Genomic DNA, 22665 nt, shown 5'->3' with positions numbered 1-22665 from the left:
TATGTTGTCACACACACAGTTGCCACACCAAGTGTAGTGTAGTGGTTATGTTGTCAGTGGCCACACACATGTTGTACACACAGTGTCCACACCATAGTGTAGTGTAGTGGTTATGTTGTCACACACACAGTGTCCACACCAAGTGTAGTGTAGTGGTTATGTTGTCATACACACAGTGTCCACACCAAGTGTAGTGTAGTGGTTATGTTGTCATACACACAGTGTCCACACCAAGTGTAGTGTAGTGGTTATGTTGTCACACACACAGTGTCCACACCAAGTGTAGTGTAGTGGTTATGTTGTCATACACACAGTGTCCACACCAAGTGTAGTGTAGTGGTTATGTTGTCACACACACAGTGTCCACACCAAGTGTAGTGTAGTGGTTATGTTGTCACACACACAGTGTCCACACCAAGTGTAGTGTAGTGGTTATGTTGTCACACACAGTGTGACCACACCAAGTGTAGTGTAGTGGTTATGTTGTCACACACACAGTTGCCACACCAAGTGTAGTGTAGTGGTTATGTTGTCACACACACATTGTCCACACCAAGTGTAGTGTGTAGTGGTTATGTTGTCACACACACATTGTCCACACCAAGTGTAGTGTAGTGGTTATGTTGTCACACACAGTGTCCACACCAAGTGTAGTGTAGTGGTTATGTTGTCACACACACAGTGTCCACACCAAGTGTAGTGGTTATGTTGTCACACACACAGTTGCCACACCAAGTGTAGTGTAGTGGTTATGTTGTCATACACAGTGACCACACCAAGTGTAGTGTAGTGGTTATGTTGTCATACACAGTGTCCACACCAAGTGTAGTGTAGTGGTTATGTTGTCATACACACAGTGGCCACACCAAGTGTAGTGTAGTGGTTATGTTGTCACACACACAGTGTCCACACCAATTGTAGTGTAGTGGTTATGTTGTCATACACACAGTGTCCACACCAAGTGTAGTGTAGTGGTTATGTTGTCACACACACAGTGACCACACCAAGTGTAGTGTAGTGGTTATGTTGTCACACACACATTGTCCACACCAAGTGTAGTGGTTATGTTGTCACACACACATTTCCCACACCAAGTGTAGTGTAGTGGTTATGTTGTCACACACACAGTGTCCACACCAAGTGTAGTGTAGTGGTTATGTTGTCATACACACAGTGTCCACACCAAGTGTAGTGTAGTGGTTATGTTGTCATACACAGTGTCCACACCAAGTGTAGTGTAGTGGTTATGTTGTCATACACACAGTGGTCACACCAAGTGTAGTGTAGTGGTTATGTTGTCACACACACATTGTCCACACCAAGTGTAGTGGTTATGTTGTCACACACACAGTGTCCACACCAAGTGTAGTGGTTATGTTGTCACACACACAGTGTCCACACCAAGTGTAGTGTAGTGGTTATGTTGTCACACACACATTTCCACACCAAGTGTAGTGTAGTGGTTATGTTGTAGTGGTTATGTTGTTATGTTGTCATACACACAGTGTCCACACCAAGTGTAGTGTAGTGGATATGTTGTCACACACACAGTGTCCACACCAAGTGTAGTGTAGTGGTTATGTTGTCATACACACAGTGTCCACACCAAGTGTAGTGTAGTGGTTATGTTGTCATAAACACAGTGTCCACACCAAGTGTAGTGTAGTGGTTATGTTGTCATACACACAGTGTCCACACCAAGTGTAGTGTAGTGGTTATGTTGTCATACACACAGTGACCACACCAAGTGTAGTGTAGTGGTTATGTTGTCACACACACAGTGTCCACACCAAGTGTAGTGGTTATGTTGTCACACACACATTGTCCACACCAAGTGTAGTGTAGTGGTTATGTTGTCACACACACAGTGTCCACACCAAGTGTAGTGTAGTGGTTATGTTGTCACACACACAGTGTCCACACCAAGTGTAGTGGTTATGTTGTCACACACACAAGTGTAGTGTAGTGGTTATGTTGTCATACACAGTGACCACACCAAGTGTAGTGTAGTGGTTATGTTGTCATACACAGTGTCCACACCAAGTGTAGTGTAGTGGTTATGTTGTCATACACACAGTGGCCACACCAAGTGTAGTGTAGTGGTTATGTTGTCACACACAGTGTCCACACCAAGTGTAGTGTAGTGGTTATGTTGTCACACACACAGTGTCCACACCAAGTGTAGTGGTTATGTTGTCACACACACAGTGTCCACACCAAGTGTAGTGTAGTGGTTATGTTGTCAGTGACCACACAGTGTTATGTTGTCACACCAAGTGTAGTGTAGTGGTTATGTTGTCATACACAGTGTCCACACCAAGTGTAGTGTAGTGGTTATGTTGTCATACACACAGTGGCCACACCAAGTGTAGTGTAGTGGTTATGTTGTCACACACACATTGTCCACACCAAGTGTAGTGGTTATGTTGTCACACACACAGTGTCCACACCAAGTGTAGTGTAGTGGTTATGTTGTCACACACACAGTGACCACACCAAGTGTAGTGTAGTGGTTATGTTGTCACACACACAGTGTCCACACCAAGTGTAGTGTAGTGGTTATGTTGTCACACACACATTTCCACACCAAGTGTAGTGTAGTGGTTATGTTGTCATACACACAGTGCCACACCAAGTGTAGTGTAGTGGTTATGTTGTCATACACACAGTGTCCACACCAAGTGTAGTGTAGTGGTTATGTTGTCATACACACAGTGTCCACACCAAGTGTAGTGTAGTGGTTATGTTGTCATACACACAGTGCCACACCAAGTGTAGTGTAGTGGTTATGTTGTCATACACACACAGTGTGACCACACCAAGTGTAAGTCACACACACAGTGGCCACACCAAGTGTAGTGTAGTGGTTATGTTGTCACACACACATTGTCCACACCAAGTGTAGTGTAGTGGTTATGTTGTCACACACACAGTGTATACACCACACCAAGTGTAGTGTAGTGGTTATGTTGTCACACACACAGTGCCACACCAAGTGTAGTGTAGTGGTTATGTTGTCATACACACATTTTCCACACCAAGTGTAGTGTAGTGGTTATGTTGTCACACACACAGTGCCACACCAAGTGTAGTGGTTATGTTGTCACACACACAGTGTCCACACCAAGTGTAGTGTAGTGGTTATGTTGTCACACACACAGTGTCCACACCAAGTGTAGTGTAGTGGTTATGTTGTCACACACACAGTGTCCACACCAAGTGTAGTGGTTATGTTGTCACACACACAGTTGCCACACCAAGTGTAGTGTAGTGGTTATGTTGTCATACACAGTGACCACACCAAGTGTAGTGTAGTGGTTATGTTGTCATACACAGTGTCCACACCAAGTGTAGTGTAGTGGTTATGTTGTCATACACACAGTGGCCACACCAAGTGTAGTGTAGTGGTTATGTTGTCACACACACAGTGTCCACACCAAGTGTAGTGTAGTGGTTATGTTGTCATACACACAGTGTCCACACCAAGTGTAGTGTAGTGGTTATGTTGTCACACACACAGTGACCACACCAAGTGTAGTGTAGTGGTTATGTTGTCACACACACATTGTCCACACCAAGTGTAGTGATTATGTTGTCACACACACATTTCCCACACCAAGTGTAGTGTAGTGGTTATGTTGTCACACACACAGTGTCCACACCAAGTGTAGTGTAGTGGTTATGTTGTCATACACACAGTGTCCACACCAAGTGTAGTGTAGTGGTTATGTTGTCATACACACAGTGTCCACACCAAGTGTAGTGGTTATGTTGTCACACACACAGTGTCCACACCAAGTGTAGTGTAGTGGTTATGTTGTCATACACAGTGACCACACCAAGTGTAGTGTAGTGGTTATGTTGTCATACACAGTGTCCACACCAAGTGTAGTGTAGTGGTTATGTTGTCATACACAGTGACCACACCAAGTGTAGTGTAGTGGTTATGTTGTCATACACAGTGTCCACACCAAGTGTAGTGTAGTGGTTATGTTGTCATACACACAGTGGCCACACCAAGTGTAGTGTAGTGGTTATGTTGTCACACACACATTGTCCACACCAAGTGTAGTGGTTATGTTGTCACACACACAGTGTCCACACCAAGTGTAGTGTAGTGGTTATGTTGTCACACACACAGTGACCACACCAAGTGTAGTGTAGTGGTTATGTTGTCACACACACATTGTCCACACCAAGTGTAGTGTAGTGGTTATGTTGTCACACACACAGTTGCCACACCAAGTGTAGTGTAGTGGTTATGTTGTCATACACACAGTGGCCACACCAAGTGTAGTGTAGTGGTTATGTTGTCATACACACAGTGTCCACACCAAGTGTAGTGTAGTGGTTATGTTGTCATACACACAGTGTCCACACCAAGTGTAGTGTAGTGGTTATGTTGTCATACACACAGTTGCCACACCAAGTGTAGTGTAGTGGTTATGTTGTCATACACACAGTGTCCACACCAAGTGTAGTGTAGTGGTTATGTTGTCATACACACAGTGACCACACCAAGTGTAGTGTGGTGGTTATGTTGTCACACACACAGTGGCCACACCAAGTGTAGTGTAGTGGTTATGTTGTCACACACACATTGTCCACACCAAGTGTAGTGTAGTGGTTATGTTGTCACACACACAGTTGCCACACCAAGTGTATACACACAGTGACCACACCAAGTGTAGTGTAGTGGTTATGTTGTCACACACACAGTGGCCACACCAAGTGTAGTGTAGTGGTTATGTTGTCATACACACATTTTCCACACCAAGTGTAGTGTAGTGGTTATGTTGTCACACACACAGTTGCCACACCAAGTGTAGTGGTTATGTTGTCACACACACATTGTCCACACCAAGTGTAGTGTAGTGGTTATGTTGTCACACACACAGTGTCCACACCAAGTGTAGTGTAGTGGTTATGTTGTCACACACACAGTGTCCACACCAAGTGTAGTGGTTATGTTGTCACACACACAGTTGCCACACCAAGTGTAGTGTAGTGGTTATGTTGTCATACACAGTGACCACACCAAGTGTAGTGTAGTGGTTATGTTGTCATACACAGTGTCCACACCAAGTGTAGTGTAGTGGTTATGTTGTCATACACACAGTGGCCACACCAAGTGTAGTGTAGTGGTTATGTTGTCACACACACAGTGTCCACACCAATTGTAGTGTAGTGGTTATGTTGTCATACACACAGTGTCCACACCAAGTGTAGTGTAGTGGTTATGTTGTCACACACACAGTGACCACACCAAGTGTAGTTCAAGTGGTTATGTTGTCACACACACATTGTCCACACCAAGTAGTGGTTATGTTGTCACACACACATTTCCCACACCAAGTGTAGTGTAGTGGTTATGTTGTCACACACACAGTGTCCACACCAAGTGTAGTGTAGTGGTTATGTTGTCATACACACAGTGTCCACACCAAGTGTAGTGTAGTGGTTATGTTGTCATACACACAGTGTCCACACCAAGTGTAGTGGTTATGTTGTCACACACACAGTGTCCACAGTGGTTATGTTGTCATACAAGTGTAGTGTAGTGGTTATGTTGTCATACACAGTGACCACACCAGTGTAGTGGTTATGTTGTCACCACAGTGTCCACACCAAGTGTAGTGTAGTGGTTATGTTGTCATACACACAGTGGTCACACCAAGTGTAGTGTAGTGGTTATGTTGTCACACACACATTGTCCACACCAAGTGTAGTGGTTATGTTGTCACACACACAGTGTCCACACCAAGTGTAGTGGTTATGTTGTCACACACACAGTGTCCACACCAAGTGTAGTGTAGTGGTTATGTTGTCACACACACATTTCCACACCAAGTGTAGTGTAGTGGTTATGTTGTCACACACACAGTGTCCACACCAAGTGTAGTGTAGTGGTTATGTTGTCATACACACAGTGTCCACACCAAGTGTAGTGTAGTGGTTATGTTGTCATACACACAGTGTCCACACCAAGTGTAGTGGTTATGTTGTCACACACACAGTGTCCACACCAAGTGTAGTGTAGTGGTTATGTTGTCATACACACAGTGGCCACACCAAGTGTAGTGTAGTGGTTATGTTGTCACACACACAGTGTCCACACCAAGTGTAGTGGTTATGTTGTCACACACACAGTGTCCACACCAAGTGTAGTGTAGTGGTTATGTTGTCATACACACAGTGGCCACACCAAGTGTAGTGTAGTGGTTATGTTGTCACACACACATTGTCCACACCAAGTGTAGTGGTTATGTTGTCATACACACAGTGTCAACACCAAGTGTAGTGTAGTGGTTATGTTGTCATACACACAGTGTCCACACCAAGTGTAGTGTAGTGGTTATGTTGTCATACACACAGTGTCCACACCAAGTGTAGTGTAGTGGTTATGGTGTCACACACACAGTGACCACACCAAGTGTAGTGTAGTGGTTATGTTGTCACACACACAGTGTCCACACCAAGTGTAGTGTAGTGGTTATGTTGTCACACACACAGTGTCCACACCAAGTGTAGTGGTTATGTTGTCACACACACATTGTCCACACCAAGTGTAGTGTAGTGGTTATGTTGTCACACACACAGTGACCACACCAAGTGTAGTGTAGTGGTTATGTTGTCACACGCACAGTGTCCACACCAAGTGTAGTGGTTATGTTGTCACACACACAGTTGCCACACCAAGTGTAGTGTAGTGGTTATGTTGTCATACACAGTGACCACACCAAGTGTAGTGTAGTGGTTATGTTGTCATACACAGTGACCACACCAAGTGTAGTGTAGTGGTTATGTTGTCATACACACAGTGGCCACACCAAGTGTAGTGTAGTGGTTATGTTGTCACACACACACACCCACACACACACCCACACACACGCGCACACACATACACGCACAAACACACACGCGCGCACACACACACACCCACATGCACACGCACACACACACATGCACACGCGCGCGCACACACACACACACACACACACTGCCTTTCTGGCTCTCTCCCACTGTCTAAATCAGTCTATATGATAAAAACAGAGCAGTACCGCCTTCACGTCGTAGCTAGCCTACTCCCTACTCTCACTCAACCGCCCCTTGTAGTGTAGACACACAAAACTCTAGTGTATCCAAGGTTTAAAAAGGCCTCTAAAGTTCGGAATTTCCACTTAATTACGTCAGACCTGATTTGCCCTAACGAAAAATGTGTCAACCCCTACAAAGAATGGCCATTCATTATAATCCACATGATAATTCCCATTTCCTGTTGCTGCAGGATTATTTTCCTGTTGTAGCAAACTGGCTCAAGTTCAGATCCTACACCTGTACAGCGTTAGTTAGTGGCTGGAGAATAGAATGGAATGGAATAGAATAACTTCATTTTTCCCAGAGGGTGAAATAGTGTAAAGTTACACTCTATTTGTTCTTGATGGTAACGAGAAAGACAACGAGAAGTCTATGAGAACACTGTGAGAATCAATGATGATCATTCCAAAATTGATCCTGATAAACCATTTCAAATTCAATATGGACCCACACGCTGTTGTCATCGTAACTCATCAGCGGCACCACCACACACCGTTGTAACCCGGGTGATTTTGCCACCTATCCGAATATGAGGAGGTATGAGGCGTTTATTATGCACGGCAGGGCCCCAATGAAACAACAGAAAGTTACCGTAAGTTAATTATTCGTGAAGCATTATTTCTGTGGACTTGACACACACACACGGATGCACAGATGGACCTGGCGCACACACACACACTTCCCCTAACCACTACCCCCTCCTAATCACATAACGTTATCCATTTCCTGGAGGAATGGGGATTGGCTTAGGGCAGACCAAGTCTCTTTAAATGCCACATAACCACTCACCTTTACAGCACAGTCCGTGACGATTTCCTTATAATCCCTCACTCAGACGTTGATTGAATCCGCAATGTAAACAATACAGAAGACCGCTGCTGACCTGACTAGACTTAGAATGAGTAGAGTGGGTACTCCCATTTAGGTCAATTATACCATAGTGTGTGGACAGACGGCCATTTTCAGTGTCTCCATAGGACAATTATATTTCTATGGTTTGGGGCCAACATTTATGACACCCCTCCCCTGAACGTTATTATACTCCTGCGTATCGTTCCTACTAGAGTAGTTATAGTAGTGGAACACGTTATTATCTCTCAGGGGGGAATTTGCTTTACAGCAGAATCACCCATTAAAACACAACAGATGTTACACAGGAAGTAAGACACAATGTTCACAATGAGCCACACAAGGCCTATGATGTGACCCTGTTGGTTGGGGTTTGTGTTACCAGATGTCCATGGCCCCTGAACTGTATGAATGACCCTGTCGTTCAAGGTGTTGCGCTGTGTTAGTCAGATGGGTTGTCTATGACGTTTGCGTGACCCTGTCGTTCAAGGTGTTGCGCCGTGTTAGTCAGATGGGTTGTGTATGACATTTGCGTGACCCTGTCGTTCAAGGTGTTGCGCCGTGTTAGTCAGATGGGTTGTCTATGACATTTGCGTGACCCTGTCGTTCAAGGTGTTGCGCCGTGTTAGTCAGATGGGTTGTGTATGACATTTGCGTGACCCTGTCGTTCAAGGTGTTGCGCCGTGTTAGTCAGATGGGTTGTGTATGACATTTGCGTGACCCTGTCGTTCAAGGTGTTGCGCCGTGTTACTCAGATGGGTTGTACCCCTGCACACTGACTCGGTACCGGTGCCCCTTGTATATAGCCTCATTATTGTTATTCTTATTGTGTTACTTTTTATTATGACTTTTTATTTTAGCCTACTTGGTAAATATTTTCTTCTTCTTGAACTGCACTGATGGTTAAGGGCCTGTAATTGCAAGTGCTTTGCCCCACCAACTGAGCCACACGTTAGTCTGTGTTAGCCAGATGTATTGTCTATGACATTTACTTGACCTTGTTGTTTAAGGTGTTCTGTGTGTGTGTGTGTTCCAGATATGTCATGTGATGTATGGGTCTGTGTTAGCCGGATGGGTTGTGACAGCCACCACACTGTGTTTAATGTGATCTATGCTAGCTGTTAGATGTGCTGTGTTTAACGTGATCTACGGTAGTTGTTAGCTGTGTTGTGTTTAACGTGATCTACGCTAGCTGTTAGCTGTGCTGTGTTTAACGTGATCTACGCTAGCTGTTAGCTGTGTTGTGTTTAACGTGATCTACGCTAGCTGTTAGCTGTGCTGTGTTTAATGTGATCTACGCTAGCTGTTAGCTGCGCTGTGCTGTGTTTAACGTGATCTACGCTAGCTGTTAGCTGTGCTGTGTTTAACGTGATCTACGCTAGCTGTTAGCTGTGTTGTGTTTAACGTGATCTACGCTAGCTGTTAGCTGTGTTGTGTTTAATGTGATCTACGCTAGCTGTTAGCTGTGTTGTGTTTAACATGATCATGCTAGCTGTTAGCTGTGTTGTGTTTAACATGATCATGCTAGCTGTTAGCTGCGCTGTGCTGTGTTTAACGTGATCTACGCTAGCTGTTAGCTGTGCTGTGTTTAACGTGATCTACGCTAGCTGTTAGCTGTGCTTAATGTGATCTACGCTAGCTGTTAGCTGTGCTGTGTTTAACGTGATCTATGCTAGCTGTTAGCTGTGCTGTGTTTAAAGTGATCTACGCTAGCTGTTAGCTGCGCTGTGCTGTGTTTAACGTGATCTACGCTAGCTGTTAGCTGTGCTGTGTTTAACGTGATCTACGCTAGCTGTTAGCTGTGTTGTGTTTAACGTGATCTACGCTAGCTGTTAGCTGTGTTGTGTTTAATGTGATCTACGCTAGCTGTTAGCTGTGTTGTGTTTAACATGATCATGCTAGCTGTTAGCTGTGTTGTGTTTAATATGATCATGCTAGCTGTTAGCTGCGCTGTGCTGTGTTTAACGTGATCTACGCTAGCTGTTAGCTGTGCTGTGTTTAACGTGATCTACGCTAGCTGTTAGCTGTGCTTAATGTGATCTACGCTAGCTGTTAGCTGTGCTGTGTTTAACGGGATCTACGCTAGCTGTTAGCTGTGCTGTGTTTAAAGTGATCTACGCTAGCTGTTAGCTGTGCTGTGCTGTGTTTAACGTGATCTACGCTAGCTGTTAGCTGTACTGTGTTTAAAGTGATCTACGCTAGCTGTTAGCTGTGCTGTGTTTAACGTGATCTACGCTAGCTGTTAGCTGTGCTGTGTTTAAAGTGATCTACGCTAGCTGTTAGCTGTGCTGTGTTTAACCGGAAATACGCTAGCTGTTAGCTGTGCTGTGTTTAAAGTGATCTACGCTAGCTGTTAGCTGTGCTGTGTTTAAAGTGATCTACGCTAGCTGTTACCTGTGCTGTGCTGTGTTTAACCGGAAATACGCTAGCTGTTAGCTGTGCTGTGTTTAACGTGATCTACGCTAGCTGTTAGCTGTGTTGTGTTTAACGTGATCTACGCTAGCTGTTAGCTGTGTTGTGTTTGATGTGATCTACGCTAGCTGTTAGCTGTGTTGTGTTTAACATGATCATGCTAGCTGTTAGCTGTGTTGTGTTTAACATGATCATGCTAGCTGTTAGCTGTGCAGTGCTGTGTTTAACATGATCTACGCTAGCTGTTAGCTGTGCTGTGTTTAACGTGATCTATGCTAGCTGTTAGCTGTGCTGTGTTTAAAGTGATCTACGCTAGCTGTTAGCTGTGCTGTGCTGTGTTTAACGGGATCTACGCTAGCTGTTAGCTGTGCTGTGTTTAAAGTGATCTACGCTAGCTGTTAGCTGTGCAGTGCTGTGTTTAACATGATCTACGCTAGCTGTTAGCTGTGCTGTGTTTAACGTGATCTATGCTAGCTGTTAGCTGTGCTGTGTTTAAAGTGATCTACGCTAGCTGTTAGCTGTGCTGTGCTGTGTTTAACGGGATCTACGCTAGCTGTTAGCTGTGCTGTGTTTAAAGTGATCTACGCTAGCTGTTAGCTGTGCTGTGTTTAAAGTGATCTACGCTAGCTGTTACCTGTGCTGTGCTGTGTTTAACCGGAAATACGCTAGCTGTTAGCTGTGCTGTGTTTAAAGTGATCTACGCTAGCTGTTAGCTGTGCTGTGTTTAACGTGATCTACGCTAGCTGTTAGCTGTGCTGTGTTTAACGTGATCTACGCTAGCTGTTAGCTGTGCTGTGTTTAACGTGATCTATGCTAGCTGTTAGCTGTGCTGTGTTTAAAGTGATCTACGCTAGCTGTTAGCTGCGCTGTGCTGTGTTTAACGTGATCTACGCTAGCTGTTAGCTGTGCTGTGTTTAACGTGATCTACGCTAGCTGTTAGCTGTGTTGTGTTTAACGTGATCTACGCTAGCTGTTAGCTGTGTTGTGTTTAATGTGATCTACGCTAGCTGTTAGCTGTGTTGTGTTTAACATGATCATGCTAGCTGTTAGCTGTGTTGTGTTTAACATGATCATGCTAGCTGTTAGCTGCGCTGTGCTGTGTTTAACGTGATCTACGCTAGCTGTTAGCTGTGCTGTGTTTAACGTGATCTACGCTAGCTGTTAGCTGTGCTTAATGTGATCTACACTAGCTGTTAGCTGTGCTGTGTTTAACGTGATCTATGCTAGCTGTTAGCTGCGCTGTGTTTAAAGTGATCTACGCTAGCTGTTAGCTGTGCTGTGCTGTGTTTAACGGGATCTACGCTAGCTGTTAGCTGTGCTGTGTTTAAATTGATCTACGCTAGCTGTTAGCTGTGCTGTGCTGTGTTTAACGTGATCTACGCTAGCTGTTAGCTGTACTGTGTTTAAAGTGATCTACGCTAGCTGTTAGCTGTGCTGTGTTTAACGTGATCTACGCTAGCTGTTAGCTGTGCTGTGTTTAAAGTGATCTACGCTAGCTGTTAGCTGTGCTGTGTTTAACCGGAAATACGCTAGCTGTTAGCTGTGCTGTGTTTAAAGTGATCTACGCTAGCTGTTAGCTGTGCTGTGTTTAAAGTGATCTACGCTAGCTGTTACCTGTGCTGTGCTGTGTTTAACCGGAAATACGCTAGCTGTTAGCTGTGCTGTGTTTAACGTGATCTACGCTAGCTGTTAGCTGTGTTGTGTTTAACGTGATCTACGCTAGCTGTTAGCTGTGTTGTGTTTGATGTGATCTACACTAGCTGTTAGCTGTGTTGTGTTTAACATGATCATGCTAGCTGTTAGCTGTGTTGTGTTTAACATGATCATGCTAGCTGTTAGCTGTGCAGTGCTGTGTTTAACATGATCTACGCTAGCTGTTAGCTGTGCTGTGTTTAACGTGATCTATGCTAGCTGTTAGCTGTGCTGTGTTTAAAGTGATCTACGCTAGCTGTTAGCTGTGCTGTGCTGTGTTTAACGGGATCTACGCTAGCTGTTAGCTGTGCTGTGTTTAAAGTGATCTACGCTAGCTGTTAGCTGTGCAGTGCTGTGTTTAACATGATCTACGCTAGCTGTTAGCTGTGCTGTGTTTAACGTGATCTATGCTAGCTGTTAGCTGTGCTGTGTTTAAAGTGATCTACGCTAGCTGTTAGCTGTGCTGTGTTTAACGTGATCAACGCTAGCTGTTAGCTGTGCTGTGTTTAAAGTGATCTACGCTAGCTGTTAGCTGTGCTGTGTTTAAAGTGATCTACGCTAGCTGTTAGCTGTGCTGTGCTGTGTTTAACGTGATTCTACGCTAGCTGTTAGCTGTGCTGTGCTGTGTTTAACGTGATTCTACGCTAGCTGTTAGCTGTGCTGTGTTTAAAGTGATCTACGCTAGCTGTTAGCTGTGTTGTGTTTAACGTGATCTACGCTAGCTGTTAGCTGTACTGTGCTGTGTGTTGAGCTCTGCTGGGTCTCTGTCTGCTCTGAGAGTTGTGGGGGAGCCTTTAGAGTTGGCCCGTGTCATTCCTGTTCACACATAGTAACATCCTGCAGTCTGTCGCACACACACACACACACACACACACACAGCTTGGAGACAGGAGTTTCAAAACCCGTTAACAAGTGCATTACCCAATCACCACACATCCCGCCGTACCCCTCTCTTCTGCTTCTCAACACAGCTGTGCTCTCCGACGTACAGAAACCATTGTCACGCTTCTTCGTACGATTTCCATTACAAACAGAGCCAATTTCAAACTTGATCCCCCCCCACCGAAACCCTCCCAACCCCAGATACGATGCGAGCGGAATCGGGCCAATCCGCCCCTTTCTGTCTCTTCTCCTGCATCACCATGGCTAATTAGCTGCCATATCAATAAACCATTATTATTTCCTTCATAGACAGTCAATAGCCATAGCATGAACATGCAAAAAAAAAATGTCAAAGAGTATGTCACCGGTAATCAGAGGATCATCAGGTAATCAGGAAGCGAGTCCATTTGGTAAACCAGTCATTTGTGTTTGTATTGATTTTGCTCAGTGTCATCAGGTTGTTAATATCGGGAGGTCATAGGAGAGTGATACGCCCTGTTGGGTGGCGATGACCCTTTGTCTGAGACGATCAACAAATACCTGCAGGTTCCTCCAAACAGTGTGTGTGTGTGAGAGAGAGAGAGAAACTGAGAGAAACTGAGAGACAGAGACTGAGACTGAGAGAGAGAGACAGAGACAGAGACTGGGAGAGACTGAGAGACAGAGACTGAGAGAGACTGAGAGAGAGACAGAGAGAGAGAGACTGAGACTGAGAGACAGAGAGAGAGACTGAGACTGAGAGAGACTGGGAGAGAGAGATACTGAGACTGAGAGAGAGAGAGAGACTGAGACTGAGAGAAACTGGGAGAGAGATAGACTGAGACTGAGAGAGACAGAGAGTGAGAGAGACAGAGACAGAGAGTGAGAGATACAGAGAGAGACAGACAGAGAGAGACAGACAGAGAGAGACAGAGAGAGAGACAGAGAGAGAGACAGAGAGAGAGAGAGAGAGACTGGGAGAGAGAGAGAGAGAGAGAGAAAGAGAGAGAGAGGCCTGTGGGTGCATCCTGGAGTCTTAAGAACAACTCTTTCCCTGTCCCCCCTACCTCCTGTCCCCCTACCTCCTGCCCCCCTACCTCCTGTCCCCCCTACCTCCTGTCCCCCCCTACCTCCTGTCCCCCTACCTCCTGCCCCCCTACCTCCTGTCCCCCCTACCTCCTGTCCCTCCCTACCTCCTGTCCCCCCTACCTCCTGTCCCTCCCTACCTCTTGTCCCCCCATACCTCCTGTCCCCCCTACCTCCTGTCCCCCCTACCTCCTGTCCCTCCATTGTGTGTTAGAAAGACTGACTCAAAATGGAGGTGCCAACAGTAGCCTGTGCGTCAAGGCATCATCGAATATTTATACAAATAAATCAGGACAACGCAGCCTAAATATAGGCCCAGCAGTTTGCATGATTTGAGGGGCTATCAGGCAAGAAAATGAATCAGACAGAATATAAGAGAATAAGATGATAAGCAAATGACTGTCGGTATATTGCACATCTCACATCTCACTATGCTGTGTCTCTTTGCCCTGCTCTGCTCGGCTGTATCGGTCGGTGGCTAGCCTACTTAGCATACAGATGTCATGCCTAGTTATGATTCGCAGCCATTTTGGATTTCAAAGTGGGCTGCCCGGTCGGGAGATATCATGAATACGAAGTAGATCATGAATCTGAAATGGCAAATTCCGCTGCTGTTGTCGCCGGTTGTTGTTGTTTTTCTCTTGAGCGGCTCCACACACACACACAAAAAGACTGCACATTTTAGAGTTATTGCTCCTGTCTTGTTGCTTTTTTGGTTTTTCTCCTGGCCTAGTGTTCCACTCTGTGAAACTCCTGGTATTTTAGATATCAGAATAGATGTAGGATGGTACAGTACAGTTTACGCATGACACTGTATACACAAGAGTTTAGTGGACATGATATTGTTTAACGGCAACCATTCACCCATGGGGCCTACAGATGTAGTATCTTAATTTGATCACCTCGTTGCAGGAGAACTTTCTTGTAGTGGATTTGAGGTTTCAAAAAATGTAATTAAATGTAATAATTCACATTTCCTGTTGCTACAGGATTGTTTTCTTGCTGTAGCAAACTGGCTCAAATGAAGATACTGCATCTGTAGACAGGCTATAGTTCAGGCTTTAGTACAATAGTAGAGGCTTGTACAGCCTATAGAAAAGGCTAAGTGGAAAAAAAAAAGCACAAGCACAAGCAACTATACATTTCTATTCAAGTGAAGGTATCACAATATGCATAAGGAACATCGACAGCGTTACATATACTGTATTTCGTTGGTTAGTTTGAATCTATCTGTCTGTTTGCGTCAAGGCAGGTGGTTGGGATGCAGTGATTATTTGATTTCATATCAGAGACATCATCATTTGTCCTCCCGGTAGATACGGCATGTTATTAGGTTTTTGTGTCACGCTACTCTGCAACTCTGCAACATCACTTCAACAACACACACACGCGCACACGTGCACGCACACACACACACACACACACACACACACACACACACACACACACACACACACACACACACACACACTAACAAATATATAGATCTGCCTATTTTTGCCACTGTACAAATGTATGTTGAGTCACTCAGTCTTGCATAGCTAACATTGTCAGGACACACACTTCAGTCCCATTCAAAATCCCATTTTCCCTAACCCGAAATCTAACCCTAAACCTTAACCCCAAAACCTAACACTAACCCTAATACTAGCCCTAACCTAACCTGAACCTTAATCCTAAAAGCCAACAATAACCGTAACCCTAACCCTAGCTCATAACCATAATCCTAATTCTAATCCTAAAACTAACCTTAACCTTAATCCTAAAAGCTAACATTAACCCTAACCCTAGATCCTAACCCTAATTCTTAACCTTAACCCTACACCCCTTAGATATAGCATGGTTAGTTTACTGTTCTTGTGGGAACTTCACGTCCACACACACACACACACACACACACTATGGCTGAACAACTCCATGATGATAACAGCCTATTTGTCCCGATGCTGAGTGATTGCCATTGTGGAATGATGGAGACGTGATGTTGCTGCTGCTGCTGCATTCTGCCTAGGAACACAGTGTACTACTTCTACACACACACACACACACACACACACACACACACACACACACACACACTCTAACCCTCACCCGAATTGTAACCTTAAACCTGGCCCCGCCTTTCACTTTAAGAGATAATTGTCTTTGTTTTACTGTCCTTGTGGGGACTTTTGGGGATTTTAGGTCCCCACAATGATAGAATAACCCCCCCCACTCACTCACACACACGCAGACACTACTCTCTCTTTAGCTACAACAACAGCATGTGCACAGTGCCATCATATCAATATAGAAACACACACTGACACAGTAGGCTGTATCTACTGATTGCAGTCACACACACAGCATTATTACATTCCAACTCATACAATCACACACACTTGAATATACACACACCACACGTATGCATGCAATCATAATGTGACACTGTGCAGAAGCTCTGAGTCTAGGGAATTTTCTCCCTCCCTCTTTCCTTCATTCCTTCCCTCTCTCCCTCCTTCCTTCCTTTCCTGGTGATGTTAGGACACTAGAGAGCAGCCTTCACCTTCTTTCTGCCGCCTCCGCAATCACTCCTTTCCTCAGCTATCACTAATTTCTTCCCCCCTATAGCAGCACCTACATGTCGATTGTCGACTGGTGCAAGAGACCAAACCCCTCTGTCGATGCATCTCTCACGCACACAAATGAGGAACAAACGGAGAGAAAAATACCCCCAGAATAGCCTTGTATTGAAAGAACAAATGTTTCAACATTACACGCAGAACATAGTCAGGAAATCCATCGGCCCCCGGGCATGTGTGTTACTGGTGTCTCTTTAAGAAAGATAGTTTAGAATATTTGTTCTGTATTTTTGAACTTTTTTTCTCTCTCTATTTTAGAATGAGTTTTGATTTGAATAGCGTCGGTGCTAGGCGTTTTCTTCCTCCTTTTGATGTGTCCCACGCGGTGAAAGGAAGGCATCGCTCTAGCAATGACAGCCAGGCAGCAGTGCAGGAGGAAAAGCAGAGCTTTTAAGACCTCTCAGACCATGATGATGATCTCGCTCGCTCTGCTTCTGCCTGTGTCGTCTGTGTGGATGTTTTGGACAACACACACATTTGATCATGTGAAAATACACCACCTGATTAGTGTCAGATCAATTTTAATCTGGAAAGGATAGAGGAGAGGGAGGGGAAGTGGGAAGGCGGGGGGGGGATTCGGTGGGAAGCAACCACAACATCTATAGCGAGCCAGCACATTGAATGCCCCCCTCACTCACAAATAGGGAATGAGGGATCAATAAAAGATCTGATATTCCTATTGGAGAGGATTTAACATTTGAGATGAAGTGCGGGTAGGTTGCCCCTCTGGCCCAACTAGACATACTGCAGTAGGCACGCCAGACAAATGCTCTCTCTCTCTTCCTACCGCCAGCGCGAGCACTGCATCTCTTTTCATAACCCACCCCTCTCCCCAACGGTTCCTTACAACACAAGGGCTTTACTGTGAATAGCAATTCATTTATTTAAACATGGTATTTTTTGTTGTTGTAGTTTACAAAAGAAATAGGATAGCATCTAGCATCTTTTTTTTCCCACTCTTGCTTTTTTAACATATTTTACACAGAATTGATCATCTTTATTTATTTTTTTTAATAATCCAACTTTGCATTATTGTTGTATTTTTTTTGTTGTCGTTGTATTACCACAATAAAAATGGTGTGTTTATGGCTGGCCAGTATGTCCCCAGTTGGTCTTTAGACAATAGCAGAATATCCTGAAGTAAGAAAGACTCATTTAAAGCTGAAATAATATCCACTCCTGGTGTAGAGAAGAAGAAGAAGAAGAGGAAGAGGAAGAAGATGAAACCATTGGTGCCTACAAACAGTAATCCTCTCTGGAGTTTCTGTATAAAGTCAACATAATATTCCATCTCTGGTGATTCTGTGCATCAAGTCAACAGGCACAATAGAGTCTGGTCTCCATAGTGTCCATAGAGGCCCTTCAGATCCACAGCAATTAATCCACGGTCTCAGTCAGTCCTACCCCTTTCTCCTCCACAGTAGGGGGGCGAGCAGCACAGTGTGACACAGTGTAAATAGTGTCCATAGCAGGATCCCTGGTTCAAACCTCACTTATACAACCCCAACCCACCCAATATATCCCATATATCCAAAAAGGGTCTCCGTGGTTGTCCATATTATCCACACAAACACACGTAAACACACACATATCCACACACACACACACACACACAAAGGGCCGGGTCAGACCTCACACTCCCGGGAGGGCTGCTGCTGGCAGGTGCAGGAGCCGTACTCGTTGATGATGACCAGGGCCCCCTCGATGTGGTTGGGCTTGTAGTCGACGTAGTACTCCGGCGTGGACATGGTGGCCATCTGCTGCATGCTCTGCTTCTGCTTCTGCTTGCGCCGATGGCTGCTGAAACACTGGCGCACCTGCCGCACGCCCGCCGGGAAACACTTCCAGGTCACGTAGAGCATCAGCACCACAATGAGGAAGGAGAAGATGAGCGCCATGGTGCCTGTCACCACCTTGTGGATCTGCATGGTGCTGTCTATGTCGTCGAGGTTAGCCACGGTCACGGTGAAGGAATTGGTGACCACTGCGCCGCCCTCTGCGGCTGGGGGATCGTAGGGGTTGGCCGTGGGGCCTCCCCGGGCCTGGTCCTTGGTGGTGTACCCGGGGTACCATCCCATAGTCGTGGTGGCCTGGTCGATGCCGTCCTCGCACAGCTGGAAGGCGTATACGGCGTCCAGTACGTCCTCGCCCTGTGCCACGTCCGGGCTGGAACACAGTAGCTGGCTGTCCCGCTGGCCCCGGAAGGCGCTCAGCCACTGGGCCAGGGCGCACACGTTGCGGCTGCATTCCCACTCATTGCCTGCCAAAGTGATGCTGCCCAGGGATGACCATGAATCCAGGATGCGCTGCTCCACGGCCGTCAGCCGGTTGGCGTCCAGCATGAGGGCCTTGAGGTTGGGCACGCTCTCGAAGACGTGTGGCTCGATGTATGCGATCTCATTGGCCGACAGGTCAATCTTCTCCAGGAAGGGCCAGGTCCAGTCCAGGGTGCTGACCACAACGGTAGCCCGGTTGTTGCGCATGTAGAGCGTGCGCAGCGAGATGAGGCGGGGGAAGTGGGCCAGGTTGACTTTGACCAGCTCGTTGTGCTCCAGGTGCAGCTCTGTGAGCTTGAAGAGCCCAGCGAAGGAGTTCCGCGCCAGGCTCTGAAGCTGGTTGTAGCCCAGGTCCAGGAACTGCATGCTCCGGCAGTCCTGGAAGATCCTCACTGGGACAAACTTGAGGGCGTTGTAGCGCAAATGCAAATTGGTTAGCTTTCTCAGGCCGTGGAACAGGTCGGGCTCCAGCGCCTGCAGCCTGTTGTACGATAGGTCCAGGATGCGCAGGTTGGGGAGGGGCCTGAAGGTGCCATTGGGCAGGCTCTCGATATGGTTGGTGCTCAGGTCGAGCTCCTTGACCCGGCGCAGCCTGTCGAAGGTGCCCTCCTCCACCACGTCGATGTTGTTATGATCCAAGTAGAGCCAGGTGAGTTGCGACAGGCCAGCGAAGTGGCCCTCGCGCAGCTCCGTCAGGTTGTTCTCGCGCATGGACAGGCCCAGTGCGCTGCTCAGGTTGCGTGGAACGTCGGTGAGATTGAGCCCCTCGCAGTAGAGCAGCTTGCTGTCGCAGCGGCATAGACGGGGGCAGACGCCCTCCACCGATGGGACCATTTTGAGCATGATGCCCAGAGAGCACCACAGCAACAGTATCAACCCAGGGGGCTTCCTCAGGGGCCACTTTAGGTACAAGCCTATTAGAAGGAAATCCATCAGCCTGAAAATCCTCGGATAGATCCGCAGAGAAAATGTCCATTGGAATCGTTCCGGTATTATTCTGTCATGGTTCACATCGTAATTTGTAATCTCTCCCCGGCAGGAAACCAGCTCTTGTATTTTTTTTGTATTCCCTTTCTTGTAGTGAATTGTGTTGTGCGTGTGTGTTTTTTCCCCCAAGGTATTTACTTATAGAAAGGAAGAGGAATCCAGTGTGGTGGATAAAAAGAAAAGAACAGGGGAGAGGGATAAAGGGCAAGTCACTTTGCTCATGTTAGATATCAGGGGGCAAGATGAGACCCGAAGCGGGTAAAAAATGCTTTCTTCACCGAGCGATCACGTATGAAAGGAATCCTACTCACCCCTATCCAGAGACGGACATCCCCTATTCAGCGACTTCCTTTGTGCCCACACTAATTATGTGTGAATCTAAAAAAGGACCCCAGTGTGGTACAAATTTGCACCCCCCCTTCTCGTCCTTTTCAGCCAGAATACCAGATCCTGGCAGGCTTACAATGTCTTAGTTCTCCTCGTGTGAAAGAAGCCAGAAAAGACCCAAGGAATCCAAGTGGATGCTGGTTAGGAAGTGCAAGTTTCCTGCTCGGCTGCATGCATGAGTGCCGTGCCTCCTCGCTCTCTCTCTCTCTCTCTCCCTCCTGCTCCTCTGCAGTCACTACTGCTGCGATGATCCGAAGAGGAGACCAGAGAAAAAACCAAGCCAACCAAGAAAGGAGAGGAAAAGACTAACTCAAAACTCTCTCTCGATAACGACTGGGGGCAGATCTGTCAACACAAATTACCGTCCGTCACTTGAAGCGATCGCTGACCTGCACGGCTTAAATCCAGTCAACTCTGTCATTATTATTTTAGTGACCGACCGGTGCGCTTCAGAAAATATGTATTGGAAGGATAAGGATGGGTAATGCCAGGGTCTCTCTCATTCTCTTCTCTCTCTCTCTCTCTCTGTTTTCCCCTTAGTTTTTTTCTACTTTCTTTTTAGTATCCTTCTTTTAGATCCCCTCTTATCTCCTGTGAGAAGCCCCTTGACTCCTGCGTCCTCCTGTCTTTTGGGTTCTGTTCATATCCACTTGTGTTGTTAGTGGTGTTTTTCCCTGGTCGGCTGGAGGGAGTTTGCTGGTGGAGGCTGGAAGACTGAGAGGCTGAGGAGGCTGCTAGTAGGGAGGCAGAGGCGGTGTGTGACAGGGATGGAGAGGAGAGGCAGAGCACTCTTCACTTCGATCCCTCGCTTGCAGCAGACTAGTGTACTGGCAGAGCATGCAGAGGCACCGTCTGTTCACTGAGTGTCGTAAGCCACTCACAATTCAGACTGGCCCCACTCTCTCTCTCTCTCTCTCTCTCTCTACCCTCCACCTTCTTCTCTCTCTCGCTCTCGCTCAATTTCTTTCTCTCTCTCTCTCTCTCTCTCTCTCTCTCTCTCTCTCTCTCTCTCTCTCTTGCTCGATTTTTCTCAGTGTTTGAAACATTTCCATATTCAAAAGGGGCCGGGCTTAAAACCGGGGCTTTATTGAAGCTCAGAATCTCTCTCTCGCTCTCTCTCTCTCACCCTCCCAGTAATAAATTGAAACCATCTACAATATCTGCTTCTTCTCTTCTTGTAGAATTCAGTCTCCCTCATTATTGCTGATTAATATTCCACTAATGATTGAAAGGATGTTCTATATGCATTCTATCCCTCCAGCTGAGAAATGTGCCAAACTCCTGGCTGAACCAATGGGGCTGATGCTGCATAATTACATAACAATGCAGATGCCATAATAATAATGATAAGATGTATGATTTGTGATCGAACCAATGTTATTATATGCAGTGATTATACACACTTATTCACACATGTAATGGTAACTTATGCAGCTGTACAGTTTATAGTGCCTCATTTGAATATGGTGTACAGTGCCTTCGGAAAGTATTCAGACCCATTATTTTTACATTTTATTATGTTACAGCCTTATTCTAAAATTGATTACATTTTTAAAAATCCTCAGCAATCTACACACAATACCCCATAATGACAAAGCGAAAACAGGTTTGTAAATATAAAAACAGAAATATCTTATTTATATAAGTATTCAGACACTTGAGATTCGAAATTGCGCTCAGGTGCATCCTGTTTCCATGGATCATCCTTGAGATGTTTCTACAACTTGATTGTTGATTGTGGTAAATTCAATTGATTGGACATGATTTGGAAAGGCACACACTTGTCTATATAAGGTCCCACAGTTGACAGTGCATGTCAGAGCCAAAACCAAGCCATGAGGTTGAAGGAATTGTCTGTAGAGCTCCAAGACAGAATTGTGTTGAGCCACAGATCTGGGGAAGGGCACCGAAAAAGGTCTGCAGCTTTGAAGGACCCCAAGACCACAGTGGCCTCCATGTCCTTAAATGGAAGAAGTTTGGAACCAGCAAGACTCTTCCTAGAGCTGGCCGCAAGGCCAAACTGAGCAATCGGGGGGGAAGGGCTTTAGTCAGGGACTTTACAATTCACACACTGTGATTAAGCTCTTTGCATTGATATATCCTAGCTTTTATTTCCTTGTCCATTGATCTGAAAAGAGTCCAACCAAACTCTATCAAGTAAATCTGCATTTGATAACACTGAATGCTGCCTGCCGTGTCTCTTTCATCACGGTTGTTTGAGGACTCCAGTGTGAGTACAGATTTTATCTGTTGCCACTTAGAGACGGACAGCGTAACATAGGAGGTCCCCACACTCCCAGCTCCTAGGGTTCCCTGGTTCATGGACCCCGTCCATCTTTCCCAACCCTTATCATCTCACTCCTGTTAAATTCCAAGGACAATGGGCTGTGACAAAT

The 22665-nt window shown here is 45.9% G+C and overlaps 2 protein-coding genes across 2 annotated transcripts in view; one reads left to right on the top strand and one right to left on the bottom strand.

Annotated features, from left to right (window-relative positions):
- LOC115137525 (catenin alpha-2-like) overlaps positions 1-22665 on the top strand; it is a 698212-nt gene that overhangs the window by 470091 nt on the left and 205456 nt on the right. The window lies entirely within an intron of this gene.
- On the bottom strand, positions 17188-21155 carry LOC115137259 (leucine-rich repeat transmembrane neuronal protein 1-like). Its single transcript, XM_029673464.2, has one exon. The coding sequence runs from the start codon at positions 19826-19828 to the stop codon at positions 18245-18247; it is 1584 nt and encodes a 527-aa protein (XP_029529324.1). The 5' UTR covers positions 19829-21155; the 3' UTR covers positions 17188-18244.

The sequence above is a fragment of the Oncorhynchus nerka genome, linkage group LG11 (genome assembly GCF_034236695.1).
Source record: "Oncorhynchus nerka isolate Pitt River linkage group LG11, Oner_Uvic_2.0, whole genome shotgun sequence".
Lineage (NCBI taxonomy): Eukaryota > Metazoa > Chordata > Actinopteri > Salmoniformes > Salmonidae > Oncorhynchus > Oncorhynchus nerka.
This window is presented reverse-complemented; position numbering and strand designations above follow the sequence as displayed.